Source organism: Nicotiana attenuata, unplaced genomic scaffold (assembly GCF_001879085.1).
Source record: "Nicotiana attenuata strain UT unplaced genomic scaffold, NIATTr2, whole genome shotgun sequence".
Taxonomy (NCBI): domain Eukaryota; kingdom Viridiplantae; phylum Streptophyta; class Magnoliopsida; order Solanales; family Solanaceae; genus Nicotiana; species Nicotiana attenuata.
The window spans coordinates 40,860-66,776 of NW_017673943.1; the positions used below are offsets into that span (position 1 = coordinate 40,860).

At 38.1% G+C, this 25,917-nt stretch overlaps 1 protein-coding gene and 1 non-coding gene across 3 annotated transcripts; both read right to left on the bottom strand.

Moving 5' to 3' along the window:
- Positions 1 to 10,522: 10,522 nt before the first annotated feature.
- TRNAL-CAA lies at positions 10,523 to 10,606 on the bottom strand. Its single transcript has one exon. It is a non-coding gene; the product is annotated as a tRNA-Leu (tRNA).
- A 762-nt stretch (positions 10,607 to 11,368) lies between these two features.
- On the bottom strand, positions 11,369 to 15,098 carry LOC109217677 (probable transcription factor PosF21). Of its 2 annotated transcripts, none has more exons than XM_019381939.1 (5): positions 14,868 to 15,098; positions 12,941 to 14,276; positions 12,719 to 12,851; positions 12,545 to 12,629; positions 11,369 to 12,025 (listed from the first exon to the last, which is right to left on the bottom strand). In XM_019381939.1, exons 2-5 carry the CDS (start codon positions 14,182 to 14,184, stop codon positions 11,754 to 11,756), a joined length of 1,734 nt encoding a protein of 577 aa, XP_019237484.1. In that variant the 5' UTR covers positions 14,185 to 14,276; positions 14,868 to 15,098; the 3' UTR covers positions 11,369 to 11,753. The 2 variants fall into 2 exon arrangements, with proteins under 2 accessions (XP_019237484.1, XP_019237485.1); XM_019381940.1 differs by having other exon boundaries at positions 12,941 to 14,289.
- Positions 15,099 to 25,917: the final 10,819 nt, after the last annotated feature.

Genomic DNA, 25,917 nt, shown 5'->3' on the forward strand with positions numbered 1-25,917 from the left:
CTAATACATGAAGATGGGGTCATGACTATATACTGAAACGGGTTATAAGGGAAAACCTTGTCTAAATTATATTTACTTTGTAAAAATCTATTACAAGAAAAACAGTTACGAGAAAGTTATAGATGTACTTTAATACATGTAATACTCAAAAGCTTGTTCAAGTTCATGAATAAAAACTTGTCAAAGTTGTGGCATACAAAGCATGTGTATTCCTATATCTTTCATCGTATTATAACACCATTATGAAGTTGAGACGTCTTCTTCATTAAGTGTCGATATATATGAAAGGGCCCTCTTTTATAAACCTCATGTTAATAAGTCATGAGAAGAATCATAAAGCATTTTCAAAGTGTAAAAATGCTAAACTATTCTATAAGTCCTAAATAGATAAGAAAAAGGCAAGAATAGAACATATTGAAGTACCAAAAAAAAACTTCTTAAAAAAGACTAAGTAAAACTTAGCCAAGCAAAATGTTTTTACAAGTGTCCCATTATGGTAACTGGGGACTTAACCAAAAAATCCCTTAAAAAGGTCAAGGGATAAAATCACCAATTAATAAATAAAAAAAAACAACAAAGGAGTAAAAAATTCAACTTGTCGCTAAAGGGGTTGGAACTTCTGAAGTTGCAATGTCAACTTCACTTTCGGGAGCAGCTGTAGGCACGGTAGCAATTTCTGAGGAAGTAGCGGCAGTTGGGCTTGAAGTATTAAAATCACCGAGGGAAGCAAGAGTCACGGGAGCTTCAGCTTCCACGGACTGTATAAGTGAAGTTTCACCCTCGGGAGCTGGAATTGTAACATTTTCAACTTCAACAGAAGCGGCTCCTTCATTTAAAGGTTCCTCAGCCACGGGAGTTCCATCTGCTGGAGAAGGAAAGTCAAGAGGTTGTTGAGTCATTTCAATGGTTCTTAAAACCTTGGCCAATTCCGATTCTAAATCAAAGTTTTCTTGACTGGCCTCGGTTAAGGCATCACGGCGGGAATTTAGAAAGGCCCAGCTCACCTCTGTGTTAAAGTTTTCCTCAAGAAGCTCATAATCCTTTTCCCACGAGGCAAGATCATTTTTTAACATTTGATTTTCAGCCAAAGTGGAGTCAAGGGTAGCTTCAAGGGAGGCACGAGAATTCTCTAAGGCACGAACCTTATCAGAGGAAATTTGCAAATCAGCCTGAGCGTGAGACAAGTTTTGAACTAGCTCTCCTGCGTACTCTTCTTTCTTGCTCAACAATACCTTAAGTTCTCTAATCTCTTCACTTGACTTTGATAATTGTTCTGAAAAAGAACATTCAAGACGCTCCTTATCCTTCTCAGCTTTACTAGAAGAAGCCTTGGCCGCTGCTAATTCAGAAGTCAGAATTTGCTTTTGCTGTTCCAGGTCACGTTTATTCTCTTGCAATTCTTTTATCTTTTTCTGAGCATTTTTAAACTGCTCTTTCCAATTGGTTGCCTCAAGCTGGGCTTCTCTAGCTATCCACTCAGCCTCAAGAAAAGTCTGATCAGACTCGCGAGCCTTCTTTTCTAAGAGGGAAATTCTTCCCATCAATTCCGTACCAATGAGGTTAGCCTACAAATTTTGTGCCGAAACATATCTTTCAATTCCGAAAATTGGAACAGCTCTGCTACGTCATTTATGATGCGTGTGAAAAATTTGAAGTCATTCCAGATTGATTTGATATGTTTCGGCACAAAATATAGAAGTTGGAAGATTTGAAAACTCATATTCCGCAATGGTGTTTTTACCTTAACTGCAAGAAGTAAGAGGGTTTTGGTTAACCCTGAAGATAATATCGACCGTGGCTGGTACACCCGGTTTGTCGCTGTTCCCACAATTGATTTGGTGGGTGAATCAAACATTCCTTTTCCTGAGAAATGGAACTTTGCACGTAAGTATTTTCTTCCTTGTCGTATCTGCTTTCGTTATTTCAACTTCTCTTCTAATTTTATTATTATTCCTTTGCTTTTTTGTAGCAACCATGGGAGATGTGGAACCCGTTCCTAATTTCCGTGGTTGGGTAGATGCTGTCTTGAAAGCCGTGCCTATGGAGGCACGAACTTGGAGATCTATTTCCAACAAACACGGTTGGAAAGTGAAAACTCACGGTATACATCCCTTTTTGCTTCTCGTGTGTTAAATTCTTTTCCCCTCTTTTAACTTTTTATCCTTCTTATTGTCAGGATTTGCTATTCGAGGGATGTCGGCTGAAGTAGCTATCACCCTTCGAGCTTCTTCCAGTACTCCTCTTGCTTTGGAAAGAACGCAAGCCACGCTGTCAAAGAGAAAAGTGGTTGAAGAGGATTCTGACGTTGATGAAGATGAAGATACCTCTTTGACAGCTCGTCCTAGAACCAGGAGGCGCATTGTTTCTGAGGATGAAACTGAAATCTCTCCCGCTCGTATCTCCGAACCCGTTACTATTACCTCCGATGAAGAAGCCATTCCAAGGAACTCCCCTGAATCGACTCATCGCCTCTTTATTGAGGGCTTCGAAAGTGGTGAATTAGGTCCGGTTTTAGATGAAATTCCTCTTTCATCTTCCGTTCCTGTTCTTTCCGTTCCTCCTCCTCTAATTTCAAGTGTTTCCTTACCCACTTTGTCTGTTCCTGCCTCTTTGTCAATTTCTGCTCCCTTACCTGCCTCGACTCCTTCGACTACTACTATTTTCACCTCTTCTACCGTTCCTCCTTCTATAGTTCCCCCTTCCTCTGCTCATTATGCAGAAGAGGGTTCTAGCAGCAGAAGCATGGCTATGAGGAGTGTAACACTTGAGGTTCCTGCTAATAGTAGTCTTTTAAGGAAGTCTGGCAGAGCAGATGTTTGGCTTGAACCCTTAATTAGGGATATTGAGAAAAAGAAGATGGACAGTCACAGTTGTCTAACTTTGATGAATGATATAGTTCACTGTACATTGAAGGTACTCTCCCTTTACTCTTTAATAAATTCCTTCTTTTTAATTCTAACTTTCATGAGCTGTTTTTGTAGGCTAACCTCATTGGTACAGAATTGATGGGGAGAATTTCCCTCTTAGAAAAGAAGGCTCGCGAGTCTGATCAGACTTTTCTTGAGGCTGAGAGGATAGCTAGAGAAGCCCAGCTTGAGGCAACCAATTGGAGAGAGCAGTTTAAAAATGCTCAGAAAAAGATAAAAGAATTGCAAGAGAATAAACATGACCTGGAGCAGCAAAAGCAAATTCTGACTTCTGAATTGGCGGCGGCCAAAGCTTCTTCTAGTAAAGCGGAGAAGGATAAGGAGCGTCTTGAATGTTCTTTTTCAGAACAAGTATCAAAGTCAAGCGAAGAGATTAAAGAACTTAAGGTATTGTTGAGCAAGAAAGAAGAGTACGCGGGAGAGCTAGTTCAAAACTTGTCTCAGGCTCAGGCTGATTTGCAAATTTCCTCTGATAAGGTTCGTGCCTTAGAGAATTCTCGTGCCTCCCTTGAAGCTACCCTTGATCCACTTTGGCTGAAAATCAAATGTTAAAAAATTATCTTGCCTCGTGGGAAAAGGATTATGAGCTTCTTGAGGAAAAGTTTAACACAGAGGTGAGCTGGGCCTTTCTAAATTCCCGCCGTGATGCCTTAACCGAGGCCAGTCAAGAAAACTTTGATTTGGAATCGGAATTGGCCAAGGTTTTAAGAACCATTGAAATGACTCAACAACCTCTTGACTTTCCTTCTCCAGCAGATGGAACTCCCGTGGCTGAGGAACCTTTAAATGAAGGAGCCGCTTCTGTTGAAGTTGAAAATGTTACAATTCCAGCTCCCGAGGGTGAAACTTCACTTATACAGTCCGTGGAAGCTGAAGCTCCCGTGACTCTTGCTTCCCTCGGTGATTTTAACACTTCAAGCCCAACTGCCGCTACTTCCTCAGAAATTGCTACCGTGCCTACAGCTACTTCTGAAAGTGAAGTTGACATTGCAACTTCAGAAGTTCCAACCCCTTTAGTGACAAGTTGAAATTTTTACTCCTTTGTTGTTTTTTTTTATTAATTGGTGATTTTATCCCTTGACCTTTTTAAGGGATTTTTTTGGTTAAGTCCCCAGTTACCATAATGGGGCACTTGTAAAAACATTTTGCTTGACTAAGTTATACTTAGTCTTTTTTAAGAAGTTTTCTTGGTACTTCAATATGTTCTATTCTTGCCTTTTTCTTATCTATTTAGGACTTATAGAATAGTTTAGCATTTTTAAACTTTGAAAATACTTTATGATTCTTCTCATGACTTATTAACATGAGGTTTATAAAAGAGGGCCCTTTTATATATATCGACACTTAATGAAGAAGACGTCTCAACTTCATAATGGTGTTATAATACGATGAAAGATATAGGAATACACATGTTTTGTATGCCACAACTTTGACTTCTTTTTATTCATGAACTTGAACAAGCTTTTGAGTATTACATGTATTAAAGTACATCTATAACTTTCTCGTAACTGTTTTTCTTGTAACAGATTTTTACAAAGTAAATATAATTTAGACAAGGTTTTCCCTTATAACCCGTTTCAGTATATAGTCATGACCCCATCTTCATGTATTAGGAAGGGTTTGAGAGTGACTCTATTGTCTCACGTAGTTTGTGANATCGTAGGTCCATTGCCACAAGCAAAAGGTCAGGTAAAGTTCCTACTTATGCTTACAGATTACTTCACTAAATGGGTAGAAGCAGGAGCATTTAAACAGGTGCGGGAGAAAGAAGTTAAAGACTTCATTTGGAGAAACATAATATGCCGTTTTGGGGTACCAAAGGAAATCGTGTGTGATAATGGACCACAATTCATAGGAGCCCAAATCACAGAATTTCTTCAAAGTTGGCAGATTAAAAGGATAACATCTACACCATATCACCCAGTGGGGAATGGACAAGCGGAATCCACGAATAAGGTTATCATCAACAACTTGAAGAAAAGGTTGCAGGATTCGAAAGGTAATTGGCCCGAGGTATTACCTGGGGTATTATGGGCATATCGTACAACGACAAAAACAAGCACGGGAGAAACCCCATTTTCAATAGTTTATGGTGCGGAGGCTTTGATTCCAGTAGAAATAGGAGAACCAAGCACACAGTACGTTCAAGCAACGGAGGAATCAAATGATGAAGAGATGCGGGTGAATCTCGATTTGTTAGAAGGAAGAAGAGAAGCTGCACTAATAAGAATGGCGGCACAAAAGCACGTAATTGAACGATATTATAACAGGAAAGCACGACTCAGATTCTTTAAAATTGGGGACTTCGTGCTTAAAAAGGTGTTCCAATCTACAAAGGCTGCTAATTCAGGAAAGCTGAGTCCAACATGGGAAGGACCCTACAGAGTTCGAGATATTGCAGGAAAAGGAGCATACGGGTTGGAAACAATGGACGGGAAGGTGCTTCCTTCACATTGGAATGCATTTCATCTAAAAAGATACTACTTTTGAAAAAAGTATACACGGTCAGGTATCTCTATGTTAAAATTCATTTTTTAATCATTAATAATTTTACTAACGATTTTAGATGCTAGGCAAAAACCCTAACTCGTGCCAAATGATGAGTCACGACCTGTACGGCAAAATGGAATATTCTTAAATTCCCAGCCCAGGGTTACAATTAATCTGATGGAAATACACACGGGTTAAGCAGTCTTCATCTCTAATCGCACCTCCGAGTCCTGCAAATTTTTCTGTTTCAGGAAAAGGACCAAGCTAAGAGGAAAAACAAGTGCTCGAGGCTTCATACTTCACCGCTCAAACACTTGGGGGACTGTATAATGAACACAGAATAGATACGTGCGGAAAATAGATGCATAAATCAAGAGACAAGTGTCGAGCAGAGGTTATGGAATCCCAGCATAAGCATACATCATAGTATTCTTTCCCATGAGAACAACAGAGTCACCTCACAAACTCATGAGAACAATAGAGTCACCTCTCAAACCCTTCCTAATACATGAAGATGGGGTCATGACTATATACTGAAACGGGTTATAACGGAAAACCTTGTCTAAATTATATTTACTTTGTAAAAATCTGTTACAAGAGAAACAGTTACGAGAAAGTTATAGATGTATTTTAATACATGTAACACTCAAAAGCTTGTTCAAGTTCATGAATAAAAACTTGTCAAAGTTGTGGCATACAAAACATGTGTATTCATATATCTTTCATCGTATTATAACACCATTATGAAGTTGAGACGTCTTCTTCATTAAGTGTCGATATATATAAAAGGGCCCTCTTTTATAAACCTCATGTTAATAAGTCATGAGAAGAATCATAAAGCATTTTCAAAGTTTAAAAATGCTAAATTATTCTATAAGTCCTAAATAGATAAGAAAAAGGCAAGAATAGAACATATTGAAGTACCAAGAAAACTTCTTGAAAAATGTTTTTACAAGTGCCCCATTATGATAACTGGGACTTAAACAAAAACAAAAAAATCCCTTAAAAAGGTCAAGGGATAAAACTACTAATTAATAAAAAAAATAACAAAGGAGTGAAATATTCAACTTGTCACTAAAGGGGTTGGAACTTCTGAAGTTGCAATGTCAACTTCACTTTCAGGAGCAGCTGTAGGCACGGTAGCAATTTCTGAGGAAGTAGCGGCAGTTGGGCTTGAAGTGTTTAAGTCACCGAGAGAAGCAAGAGTCACGGGAGCTTCAGCTTCCACGGACTGTATAAGTGAAGTTTCACCCTCGGGAGCTGGAATTATAACATTTTCAACTTCAACAGAAGCGGCTCCTTCATTTAAAGGTTCCTCAGCCACGGGAGTTTCATCTGCTGGAGAAGGAAAGTCAAGTGGTTGTTGAGTCATTTCAATGGTTCTCAAAACCTTGGCCAATTCCGATTCTAAGTCAAAGTTTTCTTGACTGGCCTCAGTTAAGGCATCACGACGGGAGTTTAGAAAGGCCCAGCTCACCTCTGTGTTAAAGTATTCCCACGAGGCAAGATCATTTTTTAAAATTTGATTTTCAGCCAAAGTGGAATCAAGGGTAACTTCAAGGGAGGCACGAGAATCCTCTAAGGCACGAACCTTATCAGAGGAAATTTGCAAGTCAGCCCGAGCCTGAGACAAGTTTTGAACTAGCTCTCCCGCGTACTCCTCTTTCTTGCTCAACAATACCTTAAGTTCTCTAATCTCTTCGCTTGACTTTGATAATTGTTCTGAAAAAGAACATTCAAGGCGCTCTTTATCCTTCTCAGCTTTACTAGAAGAAGCCTTGGCCTCCGCTAATTCAGAAGTCAGAATTTGCTTTTGCTGTTCCAGGTCACGTTTATTCTCTTGCAAATATTTTATCTTTTTCTGAGCATTTTTAAACTGCTCTTTCCAATTGGTTGCCTCAAGCTGGGCTTCTCTAGCTATCCTCTCAGCCTCAAGAAAAGTCCGATCAGACTCGCGAGCCTTCTTTTTTAAGAGGGAAATTCTTCCCATCAATTCCGTACCAATGAGGTTAGCCTACAAAAACAACTCATGAAAGTTAGAATTGAAAAGAAAGAATTTATTAAAGAGTAAAGGGAGAGTACCTTCAATGTACAGTGAACTATATCATTCATCAAAGTTAGAGAATTGTGACTGTCCATCTTCTTTTTCTCAATATCCCCAATTAAGGGTTCAAGCCAAACATCTGCTCTGCCAGACTTCCTTAAAAGACTGCTATGCTATTAGCAGGAACCTCAAGTGTTACACTCCTCATAGCCATGCTTCTGCTACTAGAACCCTTCTCTGCATAATGAGCAGAGGAAGGGGGAACTATAGAAGGAGGAACGGTAGAAGAGGTGAAAATAGTAGTAGTCGAAGAAATTGACAAAGAGGCAGGAACAGACAAAGTGGGTAAGGAAACACTTGAAATTAGAGGAGGAGGAACAGAAAGAACAGGAACGGAAGATGAAAGAGGAATTTCATCTAAAACCGGACCTAATTCACCACTTTTGAAGCCCTCAATAAAGAGGCGATGAGTGGATTCAGGGGAGTCCCTTGGAATGGTTTTTTCATCGGAGGTAATAGTAACGGGTTCGGAGATACGAGCGGGAGAGATTTTAGTTTCATCCTCAGAAACAATGCGCCTCCTGGTTCTAGGACGAGCTGTCAAAGAGGTATCTTCATCTTCATCAACGTCAGAATTCTCTTCAACCACTTTTCTCTTTGACAGCGTGGCTTGTGTTCTTTCCAAAGCAAGAGGAGTACTGGAAGAAGCTCGAAGGGTGATAGCTACTTCAGCCGACATCCCTCGAATAGCAAATCCTGACAATAAGAAGGATAAAAAGTTAAAAGAGGGGAAAAGAATTTAACACACGAGAAGCAAAAAGGGATGTATACCGTGAGTTTTCACTTTCCAACCGTGTTTGTTGGAAATAGATCTCCAAGTTCGTGCCTCCATAGGCACGGCTTTCAAGACAGCATCTACCCAACCACGGAAATTAGGAACGGGTTCCACATCTCCCATGGTTGCTACAAAAAAGCAAAGGAATAATAATAAAATTAGAAGAGAAGTTGAAATAACGAAAGCAGATACGGCAAGGAAGAAAATACTTACGTGCAAAGTTCCATTTCTCAGGAAAAGGAATGTTTGATTCATCCACCAAATCAATTGTGGGAACAGCAACAAACCGGGTGTACCAGCCACGGTCGTTATTATCTTCAGGGTTAACCAAAACCCTCTTACTTCTTGCAGTTAAGGTAAAAACACCATTGCGGAATAGCTTGGGGTGATAAAGATGAATTAGATGAGGAAAAGTAAAGTCAACATCAGCTTTGGTTGACATATACCTCAAACAAGCTACTGCTCTCCATACGAGGGGACCAACTTGAGCCAGACAAATTTTGAAAAAACTACAGAAATCAAGAATGACAGGGTCAATAGCAGGAATAAATCCCAAAGTAAAGGGATAAGTGTAAACGAAAGAAAAGCCAACCCTATAAGAAGATATTCTTTGATGTGGAGTAGGAATAACTATTTGGGTGTCACCTCTCCAACGACAATCTCTTCGAATAATTTGAATCAAAGGTTCAGTAATTAAAGAGGGATATTTATCAGCTCTCTCTAATTTAATAACTTGGTCACGAAGGGATTCTTTGTCATGTTCGAAAGATAAATCCGTTGGCACAATTTCTTCAACCAGAGGCTCTTGGTTAGACTCAGAAGATTCTTTGCCCTTAGAAGAAGATTTGTTAGAAAGAGAGCCTCTAGAGATGTTGCCAGAACTAGAAGAAGGAATGATGGAACCAGAGGTGCCACCACGAACCGACCCTGTACCACGAAGCACACCTCCTCTACCTCTTCTATATCTAGCAGGAGCATTGGGGAAACTATCAAGAATTGGGACTCTTTTAGGGTTAGGATCCGAAGACGACATAGTGAGAAGAGTATGAACAGAAGAAGAAGTGAAGAAGAGTAAATAGCAAGAAATTTGGTAAAAAGCTTGTGAAGAAGAAGACAAAGGAAAGAGGGGGCAAGTTTATATATAAACTCAACCGTCGATAATTAAGAAGTGTAATGATGGAAAGCCTATAATAAAGGCAACTATCACTTCGTGAATAGTGGAGTTAAAAAAGCCTTAAAAAAAGGCTGCAAAATCGCAGAACTAATGAGAAGGTGACACGTATATGGTGCATTAAATAGAAGAGACAATTGAAGCGTCGACACTGTCATAGCATTGATTATGGCAAAAATTCCCTTTTTAATGAAGATCCACTTCCCAAATATTTAATTGATAAATAAATGGAAAGTGGGGGGACTATCTGTATTGGGAAAAAACTGAAAATTTATATTGAAGGTGACGTGGCATGACACGTGGACTGGTCAAATGGTCAAAACATGATGATCAATTGAGGGGCACGGGCGATATCAGATACGAAGAGAAGAGAGTTAAATAGGCACGAGATGCTATTCAAATGATACGAGTCTCGTATCTATTTAACTTAATTAAAGCCAGAAGGTCAGAAGGAATTGAAGATATGAATCTGATAGCATAAATGGGTCTAAATTCAATATTAAATGTCAAATACGTTAACGAATCAGCATTGAATAGGAATGATTGTGTAACGTTTCATTTAATGTCATTTAATGCTCATAATTGCCTCTTTAAGACTGAGACATTATACCTTTTCCTAGAAAAATCAACTATAAAAGGAGGAGATCTCAGCATTTGTAAGGACACGAAATATCATAGAGATTACATTGAAATACAAACTTATTTACTGCTTTATTATTCTCAAAAATTCCTTATTCTTTTCGTCTCCTGATTATCAGTAACCCGATTTTTTCTCTTAATTTCTAGTTTTAACCGAAATTCTATTTTTTGGTTAAACACACATACAGTCCAGATGTGGATTTGGAAAGGTAAAGGCTATATACCATACATTTGCATTATGAATTAATAACCTTTTAATGATATTGAAACAAATGCTTACGAGTAAAAGGGATGCAGAAAAAGAAAGGGATGTGAAGGCTAGTATGCAGAAGCTAATCTTGTATTATCACTACAAAGCAGATTGCATTAGGAGAAATTAAATAAGAGGAATAAAGGGTGCTGAAAATTGCTAAAGATGTCAGAAGTGGGATTTGAACCCACGCCCTCTCACGAGGACCAGAACTTGAGTCTGGCGCCTTAGACCACTCGGCCATCCTGACTTGGTGTTCACTTGATGCAACCAAAAATATAATACTTTTTTATCTATATATGAACATTTGTACTGCTTCCAAGAAATCTAGAACATTGTTTTAGACGATCCCCATCTCACAAAAACTTCATTTTCTTTACATGATATCTAAGTCAAACTTGTCCGTTTTGGGTGTTGAGTTAAATCTAAACATCGTTTTCTTTATATGGTATTTGAGTCAAACTCATCCATATCATTGTGTTTCCCAATGTTCAGCCCTTTGTGTTGTGTTATCTTGTCCAGGTCTGAATGTGGTAAAGGGTGTTAGAGCTTACACTAATTTAATGAATGAATGTGTTACTGCCTCCTTATATGGCTTTGGACCTCACCTCACTAGTAAGCTTTTAGAATTGAATCAAACCCAAACTCCATCCTTTTTTACATTTTTGTCATGCCAATTTTTCTAGGATATTAACAGATCTGTAAACCGAATATGCTAAGATGCAAACAGAAGATAATTCTCACATTATAGCTAAAGTGTGGTCCGATGCACGAAGTATCCTGCATTCACGTAACTTTACGTAAGTTTCGGAAAGGACACCCTAAGGGATGTGATGTAGGCAACATACCTTGACGCATGTGTCAATGACTAATTCCACGGTTTAAAACAAAAATTCTCTCTAGGTTTGGCATAAACTACGCGTGTCAACACCACCCAAGCTAAATTCATCCGGCTACTGCAACACATTATCTAGGGATGCAGTTTATCAAAAAATAATAAAGAACAAGTCCAAAACAATAAAAGAGCTTGATGACTCAAGATTGGGACAATATCCCCATTGACATACACATTTAGGAGCACTAATAGAAGCCGATGAAGAAATAACTGGACGTAAACTGAAAAGAACAGAGGGGACGTTGAATTTAACTCAACTTTACAAATATCATGACAAAAAAATTTAATGTGATCTTGAACCAAACTGTCTTCGATGAAACGCTTCTGTATGACACAGTCACTCAAATGAACATGCAGGCTTTGAATGAATGGAGAAATTACCGACATCTTAGGGTGTTTTGTTGTGAATGGAGAACTAATGAATGAATGCATTGAATGAAATTACTAGTATGAAACTATCATAGAGGCTAATATAAATATAATGAGAACCAGAGATTTCCAACTACTTCGACTCGTGCATTGCAGGTGCACTGCTGTTTTGCTGCTGCTGCTGCTTTGTCTGCGCATGCTGTTGATGTTGTGATGATGCTTTTTCTTGTTGATGTTGTTGCTGATGCTGCAACTGATGCATGCTCAGTTGAGCAGCCTGCTGTCGCTGCAAGTGGAACATCTGGGGATTGAGAGAAAGCTGCTGAAACTTGGCAGCATCTCCATTTAGCTCAGCAGTAGCAATCTTCAGGCGTTGAACTTCAGCAGTTAATGCTTCATTTAGAGCTGCCATATTCAAGAAAATACACCACAAGGTTTGATACTTATTCATAAACTAATAAAAAAGCAAAAAGAGGTTTTGATACTTGACTTCTAGACTGCAAAACCTCACAGGCTTTACAATTCTGGAGATTTGCATTTTTACTATTAGCATTGTCATAAACAGAATATCATAATCAATCCAGAAACGATGCTAAATGCAAGCAAATATCAATCAGTCATTTTTGGAGGAAGAGACGCAACATTTTGGCTGCAAAAGAAGGTTATGATACTCGACTTCCAGACTGCAAAACCTCACAGGTTTTAAATTTTGGAGATTTGCATTTTTGCTATTAGCATTGTCATAAACAGAGTATCATAATCAATCCAGAAACAATGCTAATTGCAAGCAAATATCAATCAGTCATTTTTGGAGGAAGAGACAACATTTTGGCTGCAGCGAAACTATATCACATAAACTAAATACATGAGTACGAACTCACATATATTTTGAGAAGAGATGTATCGCAAAAGAAAGATGCATACCATCACGGAGATGAGCCTGCTGCTCCATAGCTTGCAGACGGAATTTTAGCTCATTGTTTTGGCTTGTGAGTCCAGAAGAATCTCTCTGAATGCAATTGGAAGACATATCAAAGATATGAGAACAGGAAGACAAGAAGCTTTGAACTAAACGATACCGAAATTTGAGATGATTACCTGCAGTAGAGTGAGTTGAGCAGACAATGTGGTTGCTTCAGTCTGTAAGGTTTGTACCTTGTGTTCCAACTCCGCAATATATCTCATCTTTCGCTCTTTCGAACGAGCAGCAGACTGACGGTTGGCCAAAATCCTAAAACAATAAATATAAAATATATGGTAAGTCAGCAGCACGGAGAAAAGGAAATCAAAATCTATGCATCACTTTGAAGGGAATACTACCTTTTGGCACGTTTTGGATCAGCTAGGGCTATCTCAGCAAGTTTCTCGTTCGCCATAATTTTCTTCAATTCAGCTCCATTGAATTCTCCATTCCCAAACTCCAAACTGAAACTCTCCGAATTCGCATCAAGTGAATTTGTGGGTGAGAGATGGCCATGGTGTGGTCCAGGGGATGGAGGCAACTTCGGCGACTCGTCACCAAAGTTTAACTTCCCCATAAAACTGTCCATCGAAACACTCCTGTAGTGCCTAACGGTCGGAGCAATATCTCCCTCGGCACTCCTTTTGATCCCCTCCCTCTTCTCAGTTGAAGAAGACATCCCTAGTGTATGCATACTGCTGCCGCTGTCATTCACACTGCTTGTTGCTTCATTGTCACTGCTGTCACATCCATTTGTCTTTGTACCGCTGGCTCTACTATCTAAATCTTCACGGTTCTCATTACCCTGCTTCTCATCTATACCTGAGGAGTTCAACGACTCAATATTGTCCAAATTCATATACGCGGAAAACAGGTCATCCACGACTTCTCCTTCAGATTTTCTTTCACCCATTCCCTCAGCATTTTTATCATTGCTTTTATCCCAATAAGTTTCACGTTTAACCAACTGTGCAGGACTCCTTGATGGAACACGCGGTGGTGAGGACTGCATAATACTAGAAAAGCCAAACGGGATATCACTGTTAGACCTTCTATGAGCCTTACGAGGAGGAAGACTCTCTCCTACCCTTGATGAATTACACCTAGAGAAAGGTGAGGGTGGCAATGAGGAATGTGAATTTCCATCCCGATCCTCCATTGACACATCAGCTACAACAGGGTCAGAGATGAAGGTCGAGAGGGATTCCTTATACGGTGAAGGGCTCAAAGGTGGCAATGAATCAAGTGAGAAAAATGATGGTTGTGATAAAGAACGCAAATGTGAGGGCCCTTGAGTAGTAAAACTCTGCATTCCGTGTTGCTGACTTGTTGGCCTGCTAACTGGGATATGAGAATATGGCGAAATTGGGGGCATTTGCGGATGAGAAGGCGATATGCCAACCCTTTTGGTACTATTATCAACACCAAAATTAGGAGAAAACTGCCGCATTTGACCATGAAACTGGGAAGTAGACAACTGGGGTATGTCAAGTTGGTTCGTCGAAATATATTGGGGTTTCTGTAGGGAAGAAGATGATGTCCCAAATGATGATTGAAGTCTCCGCATCATCTCAGTATTAGCTTCATCACTTTCACCCCCCATTTGCTCCAAATTCTCAACTATTATCAATCAGTGATCTTATTAAACCCTCCACTTCTACAATAAAAGATTCCTGATTTTGCAGTTCTTGGCACCTGAATTAGAAAGCTAAAATCTCAAGTCAAGCTAATCAATAGCACAAACCCCAAAAAAGGGATTCAAACAAAAACCAAAAAATGACCAATTTTAATCATCAAACAAACAAACAATCAACAACAACAACAACAACAACAAACCCAGTGTAATCCCACAAGTGGGGTCTGGCGAGGGTAGAGTACACGCAGACCTTACCACCACCTTGAACGTAGAGAGGTTGTTTCCTATAGAAACTCGGCTCACAAACAAACAAACAATCACTGAAACCAAATTACAGTGCAAGCTCCAAAACAAGGAATAATCAAGAAATGGATATTCAGTAGGACAAAGAAAAGTTGCAATCTTTGACCATCAAGTTCATAAATAACACAAAACCCAAAAAGGGTATCAAACAAAAACTAAGAAATACCCAAGTTTAATCTTCAAATAAACAATCAATAAACCAAGAAATGAACATTAAGTACTATAAAAACTGCAATATTTACACCATTAGCGGATCTACATATTTGAACTCACTATTTTCAACTCAAACTAAAATCAAAAGGTCTTTAAATTACACAAATTTATACTAAATCCGAGCTTAAGAGTACCTGAAACTGAGCAATGACTGAAGGGTCTGAATATAAAACGGCAAAGGAGGAAATTTCTTCTCTCTATTTTTCTTCTTATTTTTTTCTGTGTATTATTGCTGTCTTTTTGTTTGGTATATAATCTCTATAGCTATGAATGGTTACAACTACTACTGTGGTTTGCACGGATTTCATGAATATTACTAGTACTACTACTACTGTCTGCTGGTATTGCTTTCTTTCTAATTAGGAATAGTACTCGAGACGCGTGAATTTATTATAAATTTCAATTTCATTTAGTTGGAATGTGCATTTGGGCCGCATTTCAATTTCATTCCGACTCCATTTATCCAATCTTTTTAGCTCTATCACCGCAGATTATGTAGCAATGAGTCCCTCCTCCCTCTAACATCTTATTATATCCGTTCCACTTTAATTGATTTTTCTTTTGATCTTTTTTTAGTTTTACAATAATTAATTTTTCATTCACTTTTATTTATTCACTATGGGTCTCTTAAAAAATAATAAATAAAGTACCATAATACATATTAATTTATACATATTTTTAATAAATTTAAAAGGAGTAATTAATACTGTGGGTATACAAAAAAAAAAGAAATTGTTCCTCTTGATATGCGAAAAGTAACAAGTAAAAGTAAAATCTATTTTTAAAATACTGGACAAGTAAAAGTGAACGTAGCGATTATTTTTTTTCAAAGTTTCCCTTGGAGTAAAGAGCCTAGAAAATTTGTTATATTCGTATTTTCTATTAAATTAAATATATTAGACTATTATATTAGATTAGTATTAGTTAGTGATCCCGACTTAGTGAACTAATGAATTATTGGCATCAGCCCTATTTTTAATGAACAAATTGTTAATTAATGCTAAAAAGGTGAATTCCTTAATATGTATGAAACCAACCAAAAAATTAATTAAAGTGGATCGGAGGAAATATATTCTCTCATTTTATTTAGTGTGTACACACTGAATAAAATTTAATTTAGCTTAATATTAATTAATATTTATATGGAAATAACTTAAATTAATGACTGGAAATTGCTTAATAACGAGACGGAGGGAGTACTAATTGTTATCTTACTGTAATACTTCTCTTTTATTCAAGTTTGGAACGGCAATGTGAGCAAACTCATAAAGGCGATCTGGCGACGTTACAAATTTAAATAATTAGACAAATTTAATATTTGAGAGTTGTGAACAACATAGTTTTGAAAATCGAGTGATCAAGTTTTATGTACGAACGCTTGCTATTAATATTATAAATCAGTTAAAAACAATTGTAGTAATATTGATAGTATGAAAAAACTTTACATTATGTCAGTCTATTTAGAAAAGTCAATATGTAGAAAATATGTCAGTACGCTAACTCCAAAAATATTATCGAATGCATCTTTCAATAATGTATGAAATTTTTTATACATTTATTAAAATTATTATCTAAAAATTAAAACCGTTAATTTGTTATAATACGTCAAATCTCGATATAATGCAAATATCTACGAATTTTATATATATATATATATATATATATATATATATATATATATATATATATTCGACTATTAATTTTTAAAGCGGTTAAAAATATATACGTCTCACTTATTATTTTGCAGAAAATGTATTTACGGAAATACCGGAAATTTGATTGACTTGAAATTTTGGGCGTGTGGGACACACGTGTTTGAATGTTATGCTTCTGAAATGGATAATACAGGTTAAGCTTTCCAATTGTCAATTGAGAAGCATTAATGGCCCACATATCTGGCAACTAATTGGAGCCTGCCCAAATAAGAGAGGAGAAGAACCTTTCTTGTCAACATTTATACCTTTGGCATCTTTATTGGTCCAAATAAATTACTATAGTATTCATTAATTCTTTTTCAAAATTAATCTAAATAGATGTCCGTTTAATCGCTTAACTAAAATAATCAACGAATATATATTATATGTATAATATATATATATATATATATATATATATATAAGCCATTTAGAAACAATAAATTTAACCGACTATTACAATATTCCAGTAATTTTTTTCTTTTTGCCATTTTGTATGGGAAGAGGGTATTTGGAAAAAGTTTTTTAACGCTTAGTATTTGCATGAAAATCATTTTTTATACTCTGAGGTTTATGCCAATGACTATATAATAAGGGAGAAGATAAGTTTTTATCGTTGCGTTAATACAATAAATATATGATATGTATCTTTATATTTAGCATATTCTTGAATCATTTTTATCACCATCCACCAATCGTGATTAAATAATATTATAATTTAGTGTAAACGTTAGTATGAATAACTTTGTTTTTTTTTTTCGAAGAAAGGAGAGACTAAGTTTGTTGATGAGATTTGAACTATATGGTTCGTTTGGTATGAGGCATAAGAAGGTATAGTGTTGGTATAAGAATTTAATACTCCCTTAATACTTTGTTTGGTTAGCAAATCTGGTATAAGTTATTTCGGGATTAAAATTAGTACCGGAATAAGTTATACCTTGTAGAAGGTGGGGTAATTAGTATCGGGATAACTTATACCTTCTTAGAATTATGCAATTGTTATTTTTGATACAACATACCAACAGTGGATAACAAACAATACCAAGATAACTAATCCTAGTATAACCAATCCCAGCATAACTTATCCCATCATAAACCATATTCAAACCAAACGACCCATATATGTACAGCATTGGTGTTGACTGAAGTGCAAAACTAGAATGCAACTATTTCTTCTTCTTCTTCCCTTCCTTGTGTTTATTTTTTATTTACTTAGTTAACGATGAGGAAGAAAAGGTTCAACTAAAGTGTATATTAATTAGTCAGGGTGGAATTCGAACCATGACACAACTATTCTAAACTGTGGTTATATTGCAATTTGTCATTTTTTTTAGCCGAAGATTTATTGAAAATAGCCTCTTTACTATCACGAAATTAAGATAAGATTTGCGTGCACACTATCGTCTGAAACCTTATTTTATGGGATTATATTGGATGTGTAATTGTTGTTGATTATATGGCAACTTAATTGGCTGTCCCATTAAGGACGTCAGGAACTTAATTATTTTGACAAATAAAATATACTATACTCTTTAACATAATAGTTCTTTATCCCACAGGCTTATTTATAACCCATTTATTTTGTAGATGTTGTGAAATTTTATTTGACATGAAAAAAGGCGGATTCAAATCATGATACTTGATGGCCAATATCTTCATCCAAGATTCTTTAACCCCATACTTCGTCATAACCCAAACATCTATATGACCTCTCTTATATCAGTGTTCAACACTCCCACCTTCAAAAAATGGGTTACTTCTCCATAGCAAGGCTCCTCCACCGTTCCCCATTTCTCATCAGCCAAATCAAAAGAAATGATGTTCTTGCTGTTATGATTAAAACAATAATCATCGCTAGTAGTAGTCCAATGAAGTTTTCCATTCACAAACATCCCTCGACCATTTGCTAGCTCTCGACCATCATTATCCCTAGTTCTCCAAGAATCACTCTTTAGACTATATATGACCTCGCAATCTGGATTCGTTGAATTTGAATAAAAACTAACTACTACCTTGTATAGACTAATTAAAGCATCCAAGTACAAGAGCAACCCCACCAGTTTGACTAGGCTAAAGCAAGGAAAAAGTTGATCAGAGTAATAATTACGTTTTGGCTCAATGGAATTTTGGAACATTTGCATAATGAGTCTAATGCTGCTTATTTCTTCTCCAGGATAACCACATGTTGCATATTTTTCAAACTTGGACCAGGGACGGATTTATAGGGTCTTGTATAGGGCACGTGAACCTATTACCTATGGCCTCTACATTAAACTAAGTATTTTATGTATATATCTTTTGGAATTGATTTAATATCATCTGTTGGCATCCATACTCCACAAAGACGAAATAGTGCACTTGGTTGAATATTGAGTTATTTACCCAAAAGTACAGTGATTGATTCTCACCTAATACTTTTTTTTCTCCTTTAATTTCTTTAGTAATACACCCATATTTTATAAATAGTAGATCCTCCTCTGACTTGGACAATGCATTTTTGATTCTTTTCTTGTTTGGTGTCCAAGGCGTTAGCCATGGGGTTGTATTTAATTATTTTCCAAAACTTCAACCTTTTAGGTGTATGAAACCAAAAATTCAAGAAACCTATGTTTCTTGAATGCATGGGACTTGCTGTCGTGTCTCATATGGTGCCTTGTTTGACTAAGATTTCCCTTTCAATATTGCAAATAAGAGTAATTTAAGTTTTATGCAATCAAATAGTGTAAAATATTATACAATTAGATTATTTAAGGTGATTACTGTATACGGTAGAAATCGGGGCTATCCTATTCCGTAGGCTCGAGGATTACTTTAAGAGCGAGTCCGAAATAGATTGGGTTCGAGCCCGATGGCAGAGTTCGAAGTTCGAAGATCAGAGTGTCCGATAAATATCGAGGCCGAGCGTGACCAGCCTCGAGATAATGTCGTTGTGGTTTTGTAACAGAAAAGTTGAGATTCCCGCAATGGCCCAAAGATCAAGGCGTAAATTCCGGAACGGATTTGTACGAACTCGTACTAGGCGGTTAGACAGTTGTCCAATTAGATTCCTTACTAAAAGCAGAAATGTACCTTATTTAGGTCGCCCCTATTATATAAAGGGGAGCTCAATCATTTGTAGGCACCATCTAATCATTGGCAAAGAATATACTCCCTTACTTTTTGGCTCATTGTTCGTCAGATTTGACCTTTAGCTTTATTATTCTTACTTTATTGTTCTTGATCCATCTCGAGGTCACTTTGGCTCGAGGTCGAAACTGGTCTACAGTCTGGTTTGATTTTACTTGTTTCTTTCATTTATACTTTAGATTTCTTGGTTATTAATTACTATTAAACTAAATCATGTATCTTTAAAACCATAAATCAAATTTAATTGTTACTCGTATTTTCGAGGTAAACAGTTTGGCGCCCTCCGTGGGGCTAAAGATAATAATGATTATTTCAGTACTGATTCTGATAACGCACGTTATTTCACACTTGTTCTTGTCAAGAATTATTGTTCTCAGGATTAAACATGTCAAACTCGCAAAATGCACTTGTTCACGACAACGAAGGTCTTGGATTTTATGGGGAAAACAACAATGTAGGGGTCGGTGTACCACCGATACACCCTGGGGAAGTGCCAAATGTAGAACCAGTTGATGTCAATTCACACATTGCTTTGAATGCAGGTTTAGGCGCGGACCCCGAAGGAAGTGTATGCAGGGAAGCCCGATCTAGGGGCCAAGGAACACAGGGTATAAGAGATGGGGGAGTCAGCCTCCAAGTGATATTCGAGATGTTGCAAGCTCAACAGATTGCCATCGCTCAACTTCAAAGTCAGAATAAAACTCCGAGTATAGTCGAACCAGAAACACTCGACGTGCTGAACTGGCGCTAGAGAGGTCAATCGAAAATGGCTCGGGGACTGACCCTACAATTATGAGGATGCTCGACGAGCTCACCAAGAGGATTGAGTCCGGGAAAAAAAGGATTGAGGATAATGACAAAAAAATGGAGACTTATAACTCCCGTGTCGATCAAATACCAGGAGCTCCCCCGATCTTGAAGGGATTGGATGCCAACAAATTCGTACAAAGGTTGTTCCGAGTGCGGCTACGAAGCCCATCCCAAAGAAGTTCTGTACGCCCGATATACCTAAATACAACGGAACCTCTGACCCAAATGAACACGTTACTTCTTACACGTGCACCATAAAGGGAAACGACTTGGAAGACGACGTAATCGAGTCTGTACTACTAAAGAAGTTCGGGGAGACTCTATCGAAGGGTGCCTTAATATGGTATCATAACTTACCCCCTAATTCTATTGATTCATTTGCTATGCTTGCAGATTCTTTTGTAAAGGCACACGCCAGACCCATTACAATTGCAACAAGGAAGTCAGACCTTTTCAAGGTAAGGCAGAAAAACAACGAAATGCTCAGGGAATTTGTATCTCGGTTCCAAGCGAAGAGAATGGATTTGCCTCCGGTCACCGATGACTGGGCTGTTCAAGATTTTACTCAAGGTCTCAACACTCGGAGTTCCATAGCTTCACAGCGGTTGAAGCAAAGTTTAATCGAGTACCCGGCTGTCACTTGGGCCGACGTACACAATCGGTATCACTCGAAGATTAGGGTCGAGGATGATCAATTGGGGACTCCTTCGGGGTCTGTTTATCCTAGCAGGACCATAGATATGATCAAAAGGGATATCGATCGAGAGCCGAGGTCGAATGGAGATCGATATCAACCGTACAACGGAGACCATAGAGGCAGCGATTCTGGGAAAAGCTTCGCACGAAATAAGAGGAGAAATGATCGATGTCAAAATTCACGGGGGCTTGATGCCGAGGAAGATCACGTTAAGTATCCAAAGTCCGAATAAAGGTACGACCCCAGTCCAAACCTTTCTATTTATTCGACTAACACTTGTAGGTTATCGACAAGGATCGACACGAAACTTTGGATCTTAAAGCACGTGTTGCACTTTTTTTTCCTTAGATTGGTTTTTGTCCCAAATGGGTTTTTTCGGTGAGGTTTTTAACGAGGCAACCGTTGTTCGTGCTGACTGAGAGCAATTCAATAGTATCCGAGGTTCCCTACAATAAGCATCGAGTACTAGGGGGGATTACCATCTAATGTCTACTTTGTTGCAAGGAAATCACTTCGTGGCAGCAGGGTCTCGATAGGAAAATGTTGGGAGGGCCAAATGGTCAGATGAACTGTGCCCGTATAGGTTACTTGGACCCTAACATCAAATGTGCGCGCATGTACATTCATCTATTGAGAGAAGTATTTTTCCTTGCCGATATCCCCTGCCTGTAGAGAAATTTTATATTTTATACTCTTGATCTATTGTGTAAACAGACTTAAGGGCCGACCACGACGAAAATTCGAACAACTAACCCCATGCTTGAGGACTGGTGTCCCAAAAACAAACGGAATCAAACTACTAACATTTTGAGACCATAATACCTTAAAGGCAACCCTCGACTTTACGGGCCACGGCCACCCCACTCGGGGACTGACACTTCGGGCAAGCTCGAAGTGAAACGAAAGATAAGCCCAAAGGGCAAGTTCCGAACTAAAAAGGCTACGACCAAAGTAACGCGTATCGGAGACGCCCGAAATCCGTAACAAATACGAAAGCCCAAGGGCTATCTTAACCCGAGTTCGAGCAAACTCTCGCTCGAGGACTATCTATGAAGCCTAAGGGCTAACTTTACTTCACGTTTGAGCGAATCCTCACTCGATCACAAAAGCCCAAGGGCTATCTTAACCCAAGTGCAAGCATATCTCGAACACTCGGGGACCACCTACCCGAGCTATCTAAATAATAAGACCTCAAAGAGGAACCCCCGATATACAAGCCAAGGACATCATACTCGGGGACTAACATTTCGAACAAGTTCGAAATGTTATCGGGAAACAAGTCCAAGAGACATACCGGAAGGCTACGGTCATACTAAAGACTACGGTCATATAAAAAGGCTACGGCCAAAATAATGCGGCTCGGAGACGTCCGACTTCCGCCATAAAATAAAGGCCTTCAAACACTTTGAAAAACCGGTTAAATTAGGCTAACCTCGGCAAAAGCAAATGATAAAGGGCTTCGATGAAATCAACCCTCGAATAATTTAAAGGCTTCGATAACACCAGCCTTCGAAAAAGCCTCAAGAGGTATTTGATTATCGTTACACAAACGAATTACAAATAAGGTTCCTATTAGTCGAACCTTCGAAAAACCCAACGGGTATGAAAAACACATGCTAAGGCATAGAAAAATTTTCACTAAGGCTTTTAGACGAAAAGATGGAAAAATTATAGCCATTTTTAGAGGCCGAATTGGCCCAACTCAAAGAGCCTAAGGGCCGACCTAAAAGAGCCTAAGGGCCGATCTAAAGATCCTGAGGGCCAATATAAAAAAAGCCTAAGGGCTAACTTTATTTCGAGTTCGAGCAAATCCTCACTCGATCATAAAAGCCCAAGGGCTACCTTAACCCGAGTTCGAGCATACTCTCACTCGGGGACTATCTATAAAGCCTAAGGGCTAACTTTACTTCGAGTTCAAGCAAATCTTCACTCGACTATAAAGCCCAAAGGCTACCTTACCTCATCGTTGAGCCTAAGAGCTACTCAAACTCAAGTTCCAATGGTCATCCAGGGTCCATTGATCAGAAACGTTCGAAAGAAGTACTTATTGTCGGTCATTACCATCTCAGACTTTGGACATTCAAAAGGAATTTTATGCTAAGGCGCTTTGACTCGCACAAAAGGGTAGCAGATTCAGAAGCCATGGAAGGAAAAAAGCTTTGTATAAACCTTTTTACAAGGACTATAGGTCACGATCAAGAGTTCCTCGCAAGGGCCGATCGGCCTCAGAAGCGAAAAATTACGAAGAACACGAAGCCTAAGCAGCACGATCCTTATCGGCAGAAGTGTCTTCACCCTCGGAATCTTCTCCACCGCCGGACTCGCTAGAGTTCTCGGAGTCTTCCTCGGGAAAGGCCGGCTTCCCAGCTTTTATTTCCTTAGTCGCTTACGTTACGATGATGATGTCGTGGCAGATCGGGGTAAAGATCAAGGACTCAATTCGTTTCTTGTTGTTATACTCCAAGAAACGAGGGGACTATCTGTATAAGGTAGAAGTCGGGGCTATCCGATTTCGTAGGCTCGAGGATCACTTCAAGAGCGAGTCCGAAATAGACTGGGTCCAAACCCGATGGCAGAGTTCGAAGTTCGAAGATCAGAGTGTCCGATAAATATCAAGGCCGAGCATGACCAGCCTCGAGATAATGCCGTTGTGGTTTTGTAACAGAAAAGGCGAGATTCCCGCAATGGCCCAAAGATCAAGACGTAAATTCCGGAACAGATTTGTACGAACTCGTACTAGGCGGTTAGACAGCTGTCCAATTAGATTCCTTACTAAAAGCAGAAATGTACCTTATTTAGGTCTCCCCTATTATATAAAGGGGAGCCCAATCATTTGTAGGCATCATCTAATCATTGGCAAAGAATATGCTCTCTTACTTTTTTGGCTCATTGTTCATCAGATTTGACCTTTAGCTTTAGTATTCTTGCTTTATTGTTCTTGATCCATCTCAAGGTCACTTTGGCTCGAGGTCAAAACTGGTCTACAGTCTGGTTTGATTTTATTTGTTCCTTTCATTTATACTTCAGATTTCTTGGTTATTAATTAGTATTGAACTAAATCACGTATCTTTAAAACCATAAATCAAATTTTGTTGTTACTCGTATTTTCGAGGTAAACAATTACGCGTAAAAATTTTACAATATATGTCAACTGTTAATTTGGTAAAAATAATATTAACCATTTCAATTTAGAGTGTAAAAGAAAATTACACAATTAATGAATATAACTTATATCCCTTACTTATAAACGTAAAAATGTCCAAAGTTGGTTATATCTGGCTTGACTTTTCTCGCAAATTAATGTTGGAAAAAACCTCCTTGATTGACACCTTAACTGACTTGTGTGGAACAATGCTACACTCTCAGCTAGATTGTTAATTGTAGAGTAAATCAACATATTCTACGATTTTCTAAAACCAATTACTTACTTTATGTTTTTTAGTTTGTCTTGTCGACATATAGTCAATGGTAATTGATATGTCCATCGAAAAATATAGCATTGTAATATATGCAATCCTTTTATAGAAAAGAAGATGGAAAAGAATAAAAGTTTTGTCAGTAGCATGCTGATATATGACCAAGAAAAAAAAGAAACAACATATTCAAATGAAAGTAGTTACTAGCAACCATTTTTTGCATTACAAGAATCGCAGCTACATGCAATGATTTAATGAATAGACAAACGCTAAGCTTAAGCATTAACCAATATATTTAAGAAATATAGCCCCAATATATGGGCCAAAAAATATCTTTGATGCGACCAGGCCACTTCAGCACCCGGATAGCCTTCGTTGGCTGCCAGCCTGCCACGTACTATTAGCGACGTCTCCGCAAAGGCCTGCCCCAGGTCGAAGTAGCCTCGAAGTGATGAAGGGTGCGACCGAAGAGTCAACAAAGTGTTAGTACCGAAATAATCAGGTGTCATGCGGAAGTTAGTAAAGCCTCGAAGTGATGAAGGGTGCGACCGAAGAGTCAACAAAGTGTTAGTACCGAAATAATCAGGTGTCATGCGGAAGTTAGTAAAGCAAACCTTGAACGATGATAAATCAGACAACAAAAGAGAAATCTACCAAAAGAGACTCAAATATTTAACATGGTTCGGTCAGTTGACCTACGTCCACGTCGGAGATGAGCAATCCACTATATAAAAAAGAGAGTACAAAATATCAAGAGAACAACCTCACGAAGAGGCGAACACAAGTGACATACTAACACTTGTCTTGTAAAGTTCTCACTACTAGAAATCCGGGTTTTAGCGACCACAAAAAGCGACCAACGTTGGTCTGTTTATGCAAAATACCGACCAAAATCCGTCCAAACAGGCTTGGTCGCTATTTTAGTGGTCGCTTTTGTATACCGACGAAAGTTAGTCGCTAACTACCGACCAAAGTTGGTCGCAAAGGTAAAAGGACCAACTGTGTAATTTAAAGTACATACCGATCAACTTTGGTCGGTAACATATTTTAATAATTTAATTTTACCGACCAAAGTTGGTCGGTATATGTAAATTACGTTATATTATTAATTAATAAAATTTAAAGATTAGCTACCAAAGTTGGTCGGTAAATTAAAATATATTTTTTAAAAAATTTAAATTTAAAAATTAGCGACCAAAGTTGGTCGGTAAATGTGAAATCTGGGTAATCCTTGTTCATTAACCGACCAACTTTGGTCGGTAATTATTAATTTTTTATTTTTTTTAAAGATTAAGCGAACAACTTTGGTCGCTAATCAGAAGAATTTTTTTTTTTAAAATTAAATACCGACCAACTTTGATCGGTTTTCTGGGTTTTAATTTTGGCGTAAAATGTCTGTTTCGGCAGCTACACCACCTGCCAGCATACCAAAATTCCTAAA

Excerpts from the sequence above, each read along its gene's own strand:
- LOC109217677 (XM_019381939.1), bottom strand. The coding sequence starts at position 14,184 with ATGGGGGGTGAAAGTGATGAAGCTAATACTGAGATGATGCGGAGACTT. Across the intron at positions 12,852-12,940 it reads GATCCAAAACGTGCCAAAAG|GATTTTGGCCAACCGTCAGT; the intron begins GTAGTATTCCCT and ends TTATTGTTTTAG. Across the intron at positions 12,630-12,718 it reads CTCAACTCACTCTACTGCAG|AGAGATTCTTCTGGACTCAC; the intron begins GTAATCATCTCA and ends AATTGCATTCAG.